This window comes from Penaeus vannamei, chromosome 34 (assembly GCF_042767895.1).
Source record: "Penaeus vannamei isolate JL-2024 chromosome 34, ASM4276789v1, whole genome shotgun sequence".
NCBI lineage: Eukaryota > Metazoa > Arthropoda > Malacostraca > Decapoda > Penaeidae > Penaeus > Penaeus vannamei.
In genome coordinates, this window is record NC_091582.1 from 17,723,793 (window position 1) to 17,733,701 (window position 9,909).

Sequence of the window (9,909 nt, forward strand, 5' to 3'; positions counted from 1 at the left end):
CGGTTACAAGAGCGATCACTTATTTTTTTTTATTGTCATTCCTTTTTATTTAATTTTTCTCCTTCGAATTAATTTTTCAGACCCCTCTCAACCCGGAAAAGGAAAAAAGGAAAGCGGAAACGGAAAAGAAAAAAAAGGCGGGAAAGGAGTGGAGGTGCATTTGGTCGGTTACAAGAGCGATCCCGTAATTTATCTTTATTGTTCTTTTCCCCTCTTTTCTGAAATTCACTTTTCTCCTTCGAATTCATCTTTCAAAATCCTCTCAACCCGGAAAAGGAAAAAAAGGAAAGCGGAAACGGAAAAAGAAAAAAAAGGCGGGAAAGGAGTGGAGGTGCTTTTGGTCGGTTACAAGAGCGATCCCGTAATTTATCTTTATCGTTCTTTTTCCCCTCTTCTCTTAAATTCACTTTTCTCCTTCGAATTAATTTTTCAGACCCCTCTCAACCCGGAAAAGGAAAAAGGAAAGCGGAAACGGAAAAGAAAAAAAAAAAGGCGGGAAAGGAGTGGAGGTGCATTTGGTCGCTTACAAGAGCGATCCCGTAATTCATCTTATCGTTCCCCTCTTTTCTTAAATTCACTTTTCTCCTTCGAATTCATCTTTCAAAATCCTCTCGACCCGGAAAAGAAAAAAGGAAAGCGGAAACGGAAAAAAAAGAAAAAAAAGGCGGGAAAGGAGTGGAGGTGCATTTGGTCGGTTACAAGAGCGATCCCCGTTGATTTCTTAATGGGCGACGCTGATGAGCCATTCGCGTGACACTCCCGCAGCCATCGGAGATAATTATCGAGGGTGAATATCAACGCGTCGCCCGCCCTGGAGGATCTCAAGATGACATCCTCGCATCCTGAGGCGCTGTCAAGCTGACAAATGACGTGCATTGTGCTAGGCTTCTCTCTTCTTCTCTCTCTCTCTCCCCTTCTCTCTTTCTCTCCTCTTTCTGTCTGTCTGCCCGTCCTGTCTGTCTGTGTCTGCCTACCTGTCTGCTTGTCTATCTGTCTGCCTCTCTCTTTCTCTCTCTCTCTCTCTCGCTTCTCCCTCTCCCTCCCTCACTCATTCCCTCCCTTCTCCCTCTCCCTCTCTCCCTACCTTCATCCCCCCTCCCTCCCATCACCCCCGCACTCACTCCATCCCTCCCTTCACCCCCCCTCCTTCTCTCCCTCCCCCTTCATCTCCCCCCCTCTCCCCCTCTCCCTCCCTCCTTCTCTCCCTCCCTTCACCCCCTCCCTCCCTCCCTCTAACATCCCATCCGGTTAAGCGCGCTCGGCTATGGAGTCAATCCGGCCATAGAATAATGAGGAATGACGGATGAATTATATGCACATATGGTCGTGGATGGCGACAGTTATAGCCAGTCTGCGTCGCTGTATTACGTATGGGTTTCGTAATGATACTGATATTGTTCCTCGCATGGCCGATTTAAGAGAGAGAGGGAGAGGGAGGGAGAGGGAGAGGGAGAGGGAGAGGGAGAGGGAGAGGGAGAGGGAGAGGGAGAGGGAGAGGGAGGGAGGGAGGGAGGGAGGGAGGGAGGGAGGGAGGGAGGGAGAGGGAGAGGGAGAGGGAGAGGGAGAGGGAGAGGGAGAGGGAGAGGGAGAGGGAGAGGGAGAGGGAGAGGGAGAGGGAGAGGGAGAGGGAGAGAGAGAGAGAGAGAGAGAGAGAGAGAGAGAGATAGATAGATAGACAGATAGATAGATAGACAGATAGATAGATAGATAGATAGATAGATAGAGAGAGAGAGAGAGAGAGAAACAGAAAGACAGACAGAGAGACACAGAGAGATAGAAAGAAAGAAAGAAAGAAAGAAAGAAAGAAAGAAAGAGAAAGAGAGACAAAAAATAAGAGAGTAAGAGAGAAAGCGCAAGAAAATAAGAGACAAAAAACAAAAACAAAAACAAACTAACAAACCACAAACAAAGAAGAAATAAAAAAGGAAAAGAAAACAACCCCCTCCCCCCCCCCCCCCCAAAAAAAAAAGAGAGAGAGTGGGGGATACGAACGCAAAAAAAAAAAAAAAAAAAAAAAATCACTTAAAGGGAAGAAGGACAAATATCGAGGAATGCGACCGCGGGGATAAAAGAATCCAATGGCAAAAGTAAAGGGGTTTGGATTCGGCCAGAGTGGCATCCAATATCCCGCCAACGGTTGCACAAGTCCGATGCAGGAAGCGGAAGCGGTCGGCCGATAGTATTAAAAGAAACTTCAAGAACGCTCGGTTTGTTGGAGACCGGATTATCTCGGAACGAACGAACGAACGAGAGCAAGGAAGGAAGAGAAGTTTATTTTCTCTCTCTCTGTCTGTTTCTCTGTCTTTCTGTCTGTCTGTCTGTCTGTTTCTCTGTCTCTGTCTTTCTGTTTCTCTGTAGTTTATTTTCTGTCTCTCTGTCTTTCTGTCTCTCGCTGTTTCTCTCTCTGTTTCTCTGTTTATCTTTCTCTTTCTCTCTGTTTCTCTGTATCTCTTTCTCTCTCTGTCTGACTGTTTCTCTGTCTCTCTGTCTTTCTGTTTCTCAGGCTTTCTGTATGTCTCTCTCTCTCTCTGTGTGTCTGTTTGTTTCTCTGTCTCTGTCTTTCTGTTTCTCTGTAGTTTATTTTCTCTCTCTCTGTCTTTCTGTCTCTCTCTGTTTCTCTCTCTCTCTGTGTTTGCCTGTTTATCTGTATATCTTTCTCTCTCTGTCTGACTGTTTCTCTGTCTGTCTGTCTGTCTGTCTGTCTGTCTGTCTCTCTCTCTCTCTCTCTCTCTCTCTCTCTCTCTCTCTCTCTCTCTCTCTCTCTCTCTCTCTCTCTCTCTCTCTCTCTCTCTCTCCTGTTTTGACGGTTGCGGTATGTTTCGTTATACAGAGCAATGCATTTCCGATCAAAAGACCAGTTCGCAAGCTTTATTCATCGACAGACATTTACAATTCGATAGTGAACTGTAAACTAATGGCGTTGAAATTCAAGTTCAAGAATGACTTAAAAAAAACATGGATAAATTCTTCGATAAATGAAGTATATGGACAACAACGATAGTGAAAAAATGTCTTTGCTAAGCGTACATAAATTCTTCAATAAATAAATCAAACTAGTAGCATTAATGGCAAATTAATAAATAAAATAAATAAATGTATAAATAAATAAATAAATAAATAAATAAAACATACATAAATTCTTCAATAAATAGATCAAACTAGTAGCATTAATGGCAAGATTCAGGAGTGAGAATAAGAAGTCTATGGAGAGACTGTAAGTAACTGTAGCCATGCCCAAGACTGCGACGACTAAGACGCAGTAATGCCATGACTTTAAACCTTGACAACTTCCGTCTAGCATCTTTTAATTGCGGTGGCCATTTCGCGGGCGAGTCATTAGGTAATCGTTGTACCCGAAAATTGCGCGGGAGAATTTGGCGGTTCTGATGGATATTCGTTCATCTAAAGTTGGTGTTTATAGGTGTTTTCATTTGATTTCTCTCTCTTTCTCTCTCTCTCTTCCCTTCCTTTCTATTATTTCTTCCATAATTTCCATCTTTCTTTTCTCTCTCTATCTATCTTTTCCCTCCCCTTCCATTCCTTTCGACCATTTCTTCCATAATCCCCATCTTCCTTCTCTCTCTATCTATCTATCTTTTCCCTCCCTTTCCATTCCTTTCGACCATTTCTTCCATAATCCCATCTTCCCTCTCTCTCCCACTCCCTCTCTCGCAATAATAACACGAAAAACGACACCCTTCTCCTCACCCCATTAAAAAAAAGAAAGGAAGAGAGAGAGAGAGAGAAAAAAAAAACTCGCAACGAAGTGCAATCCGTCTCTTATTTCCATATCGAAGACTAATCAAAAAAGAAAAAAAAAAAAAAACAATAAAGAAACGAACCGGAGAACCCTTTTGATCGACGAGGTTCCAAAAGGGGATCGGATCCTTTTCCCGGCAACGCGGTGCCTGATTTAACTCGCTGAAGAGGAATCGCCTCGCTGCGCCATCTGGCCGGGACGCAGAGAAGGTCTGGTGCTTTAACTGCAGCTGAGAGAGTAACGGCGAGTATTGCAGTCAATGACAATATTAAACGCATACCCCCAATGCTCCTTTTTCCAAGGCTACATATTCGAGAACATTTCATTTCAAATGGAAGTCAGGGTTGCTGTGGATCAGCGAATCCAAGCGATTTAGTGCAAAGAGATTTCCAGCAGTTTTATACTGTTTATGTAAATGTGTGTGTACGTAGCCAATACACACTGTGTGTGTATGTGTGTGTGTGTGTCTGTGTCTGAGAGAGAGAGAGAGAGAGAGTGTGTGTGTGTGTGTTTGTGTGTAAATGAATGAAAGTATACACGATTTTACACCATGTGTATGTATATAAACATGTTTATATATATATATATATTTATATATACATATATATATATATATATATATATATATATATATATATATATATATATATATATATATGTATATATATTTATCCTCCAGTTCTTTATAAGAATCATATATATATATATATGTATATATATATATATATATATATATATATATATATATATATATATACACGCACTTGTATTGACATATGCATCTCCACTCCTTTTCACGGGGAACTAGAGAGAGAGAGAGAGAGAGAGAGAGAGAGAGAGAGAGAGAGAGAGAGAGAGAGAGAGAGAGAGAGAGAGAGAGAGAGAGAGAGAGAGAGAGAGAGAGAGAGAGAGAGAGAGAGAGAGTTAGGCACACAAACAGACAGACACACAAACAAACATACACACAAACAGACAAACACACACAAACAGGTGCAAAGGAAATAAATGAACCAGAAAATAATGATTTACAGGGCAGGAATGTAAAGCGTAAAGTGTTGGATGAGAAATGTAAACACCGACACTAAATACTAACTGTGCCTAAACGCCTTCCCATGAATGAATCTGTGCTGGATGGGAAGCGACATGTGTGGACGCCCTAACGTGGATGTGAAGCTGACTTTTGTGAATGAGTTGATTTTTATGAATGACTCTTTCGAAAAGTATGTCGAAAATGTTGTTTACGTAATGATGTTAGCCGTGGTTCAGAAGTTCTAGTCCGTATGTTTTAAAATTGGATGCTTAGCTGTAAATCTTGATATATGTAGCTATATAGATCGAATCATTGGGAATAAATTCAACATACAAATCGATGTTATATACTAAATGGCTATAATATAGACATCTAAAGGAAACACAGATGTTCTTGACTGTAGAACAGCGAAAGAAAGAAAGAGAAAGAGTTAAACGAGAGAAATGTCAGGAGTCAGGTGTAAACAAAGACAGTTATGATGTCACGTATAACCCGTCAAGAAATTATGCCAAAACAACAATAAACAACAAAATAAGATAACCACCAAGGCGTAAACATCGCAAAAACAAACACATACACCAAAAACAAAGACAAAAGATCCATAAACCAACGACAAAACGATGAAAAACAAAACAAAACAAATGCAACTCGCCAAGCGCACGGAAAGCAAAGACGCGCCAAAAAAATATCAAAACAAAAGAAGACGCACATAAAACGAAGTCAAATAAAACAAATAAACAAGTACAGCTGATTGCCATGGAAACTAACTGGGTGTGACGTGAATTGACGTGTCGCTAATTGATACGGAATCAAGTGTTGGGTGGGGGAGAGGGGAGAGGGGGGGGGTTAAGAAAGGGTATGAAGGGAGGAGGAAGAGCATGAGCAGGTGGAGGAGGAAGAGGAAGAAATGTAGGATGAGGAAGAGGTGGAGAAAGTGGAGGAGGAAGTGGGGATGGAGGAGGACGAGGATGAAGAGGAGGAGGAGGAAGAGCAAAGGCAGAAGGAGAAGGAGGAGGACGAGAAGGAGAAGGAGGAGGAGAAGGAGGAGGAGGAGGAGGGGGTGGCAAGGAGGAGGAGGAGGAGGAGGAGGAGGAGGATGAGGATGAGGGAGTGGCAAGGAGGAGGGGGAGGAAGAAGAGAAGAAGAAGGAGAAGGAGGAGGAAGAGGAGGATGTGGAGGAGGAGGAGAGGTGGAGGCGGAGGAGGAGGAAGAGAGGGACGACGAGGAGGAGGAGCAAGAAGGAGGAAAAGAAGAAGAAAAAGAAGAGGAAGGAAAATTATAATAATAATAAGAAGAGGGCGGAGGAAGAGGAGGAGGAGAGTGTACGAAGGGAAGATGGAATAAGAAAAAAAGAAGAAGAGGGAGGAGGAGGGGGGGACGAGGAGGATGAGATGATGAGGATGAGGATGAGAAGAAGAAGAAGAAGAAGAAGTAAATGAACAAGAACAAGAAGAGGAAGAGAAAAAGAGAAGGGATAAAGGGGAAGGTGAAAGAGGGGGAGGTGGGGAGAACGAGAATAGGAAGAAAAGAAATGGAGAATAAATAAACGAGAGTAAAAGGAAAAGAAGTAGAAACGGAGAATAAATAGACGAGAGTAAAAGGAAAGGAGGAAGCAATGAACAAAGGGATAAAAGTCGATAGTAATAAAAGAGCAGAGGATGATTAGGAAGAAGTGTGTGTGCAGGTGTAAACAGGGGGGGGGGGTTGAGGAGGGGGGGGAGTGGTGGGAGAGGAGGAGGAGGGAGGAAGGAAGGGAGGAGAGAGTGAGAGAGGGAGGAGGAGAGGAGGAGGAGGGAGGAATGGAGAGGAGGAGGGAGAGGAGGAAGGAGGAAGCGAGATAGGGAGGAAGAGAGAGGAGGAGGAGGGAGAGAAGACGAGGGAGAGAGGGAGGAGGGAGAGAGGGAGGGAGGAAGGGAGGGAGGGAAGAGGAGGGAGAGGAGGGAGAGGAGGAGGGAGGAAGGGAGGGAGGGAAAGGAGGATGGAGGAAGGGAGAGGAAGGAGGAAGGAAGGGTGGGAGAAGAGGGAGAGAAGGATGGAGGAAGGGAAGGAGGGAAGAGGAGGGAGAGAGAGGAGGGAGAGAGGGAGGGAGATGAGGAGGGGGGAAGGAAGGGAGGAAAGAGGAGAGAGAGGGAGGAAGGGAGGGAGGAAAGAGGAGGGAGAGAGGAGGAGGGAGGGAGAGGAAGAGGAGGGAGAGAGGGAGGGAGAGAGGGAGGGATCGTAGGAGGGAGGGGGAGGCAAGGGGGAAGAAACGGAAGGGACAGGAGAGGAGGAAAGAAGGAGAGAGCAAGGAACAGAAATAGACAGGGAGAAGAGGAAAGAGGGAGAGAAAGGGGGAAGGGGCAAGAGAAAGAGAGAAATAAAAACAAAGATGGAGAGAGAGATGAGACAAGATGACAAGTGAGAGAGAAAGGAAGTAAGGAACAGAAGCAGGGATGAATAGAAGGGGGGTGAGGGATCAGGAGAGGAATGGGAGGGGGGAGGGGGAGGTAGAGGGAAAGGAGAGGTATGGAGGGGAGGGGGAGATAGAAGGGAAGAAAGGAGGGAAGAGGAGGGGGAGGGGGAGGGGAGGTAGAGGGGAAGGGAAGGAGGGAGGAGGATGGGAAGGGTGTAGGGGGGAAGGAAGGAAGGAGGAGGTATGGAGAGGGAGGAGGGGTAGAGAGATAGAAAGGAGGGAGGAGGAGGGGGAGTAGAGAAGAAGAAACGAGGGAGGAGGAGGAGGAGGGGGAAGGGGGAAGGGTAGAGGGGGAGGAAGGCAGGAGGAAGGAGAAAGGAGAGGAGGAAAGGAGAGGGGATAGAGGGGCAGGAAGGAGGGAGGAGGGAGGAGGAGGAGGAGGAGGAGGAGGGCGTGGAGGAAGTGATGTAAATGAAGGGTGTGTAAGTTATAAGTTCAAGTCAAGTCTTTAATCGAGCCACTGCAGCGACCGCCCTCCACGCCTCACAGTCTCGTCTCCTTCGTCAGTGCTACAGCTCCTTCGAGGACGCCGCCATGAGGATTACCTGTTCCTTGGTCGTCCTCGCCTCCTACGCCACCTGGATGACCCGAGCTGACCCTCCGCCGACGCCGCCCACTCGGGTAGGTCCTCGGGATGTGTTTTATGTGTCGTGTCTAAGGGGGGGAAGGGGGGGGGTGGGGGTGGGGAAGGGGGGTGGGGTGGGGAGGAGGCTCTTCTTGTTGGGTTTTATTATTTTTTATTTTTTTTTTTGGTGATGTCTGTTTGGTTGTTTTATTTATTTATATACTTTTTCTTGGTTGGGATATCACTGTTTTATTTTTTTCTTTGTATGTTGGTTCAGGTTGTTTGACTGGTCTTCGTTTGTCTATTTTATCTTATGGTCGTTTGTTTGTTTGTGTATGTGTGTCTGTTTCTCTAACTCTCTGTTTGTCTGCTTGTCTAGCTGTCTGTCCGTCTGTCTGACACTTTGTTTGTCACTCTCTCTCACACTCGCTGTCTCTCTATCTCTATCTACTCCCCCCCCCTGTCTCTCAATTTCTCTCCTATCTCTCTCTCTCTTTTGTGTTTGTGATTCTCTTTTTGTTTTTCTTTCTAATTCCCTTATCTGCATATTCCTCATTCCTTTCTGCACGTTATCCGCTAACTGGCAACACGACTCAACTATATTTCTCGTACTATCAGCACTTTTACGCTATTTCCATCGACGTACGTATCTAATCTCGCTATAAATAGCCTCATTGCAGTTGCATAAGTAGCAAACCGGATGTTGTTAAACGGGACCTATTTGTCTATGAATTATGACTAATCAGATGTGTCTCGCTGCATGTGACCGTTGCAGATGAACTTCGTAGCGGTTTTGCGCTACATAATTCGGCTGGAAATGTTTCTCGCTAGATATATCAAAGGCTCGAGCGGCTTTGATTCTTGCTAATGAGTAGCGCTAGCGAGTGAGAGTGCTTTTTTAAATCGATTTAGCCAGATCATAAGCTAGGAATTGCTATCGTGGAATTATGTTACGTGCAATTTAGAGCAATGATGCCAACTTGCTCGATACGAAGTGATATATCGAAAAAGACCAAAAGCTGGAATGTTAGCGGATTTCTGAGAGTGTTTGATGGCAACACTCATTTCCAAGAGTTCATGATTTTGTTTTATCGAAATATTTATTAAATTCGGGATTGCATAAATAAGATCAACTCATAAACAAGAAATGAGATCTTGCGACACAGAATTATTAAAATGATAACGGTGATGGTGATGATGATAATGGTGATGATAGTCGTCGTAATTATGGTGCTAATGACGGTGATGATGACGACGGTGACTGTCGTAATGATGATGATGATAGTGATGAAGATGATTATAAAGAGCATGGTAATAGTCATGATGATGGTGATAATCATAATGATAGTGATGGCGATAATGAGAGTGAGGTTAATAAAGATTAATGTCGATAATGATAATACCGATTATGATAATGAAAATGATAACGTAATGATAATAATGATAACAGTAATAATGATAATAACAATAAAAATGATAATAATGATAATGATTATAACAACAATAATAATGATGATGTAACAAAGATAATAATAATAATATTACTTATAATGAAAGTGATAATGACAATAATAATGATTATGATTAAGAAAAGTATTAATGGTAACAGTGATAATGATAGTGGTACTAATAACGATACTTATGATGATGATAAGAACAATAATAATCATAATAATGATTATGATCACAATATTGATGATGATCATGATATTAATGATAATGATAATAATGATAATGATAATAATAATAATGAAAAAAACAATAATGGTAATAATAACATCATGATAATGATAATGATAATGATAAAGAAGATAATGATAATGATGATAGTAATGATAACAACAATAATAGAAATAATATTAATGATAATGATCAATATTAATGATAATGATCAATATCAATAGTGATAAAAATGATAATCATTATAATGATAATGACAATAATGATGATGATGATAATGACGTAGATACAACTGTTATAGCTACTACTACTACTACTACTAATAAGAACAACAACAATTTGAACAACAATGAAGATAGATATTATGATAACAGCACACCAACAACAATCACAACAGAAACAAAAATAATATTTATAATAGT

At 42.8% G+C, this 9,909-nt stretch overlaps 1 protein-coding gene across 1 annotated transcript in view; it reads left to right on the top strand.

The window, feature by feature from the left end:
* Nucleotides 1-3,170: 3,170 nt before the first annotated feature.
* Nucleotides 3,171-9,909, top strand: part of LOC138859248 (uncharacterized) — a 15,640-nt gene continuing 8,901 nt past the window's right edge. The window contains exons 1-2 of the mRNA XM_070113466.1: nucleotides 3,171-3,214; nucleotides 7,677-7,863. Of these exons, the coding sequence (XP_069969567.1) occupies nucleotides 3,171-3,214; nucleotides 7,677-7,863 (231 nt within the window). The remainder of the gene's footprint in view (nucleotides 3,215-7,676; nucleotides 7,864-9,909) is intronic.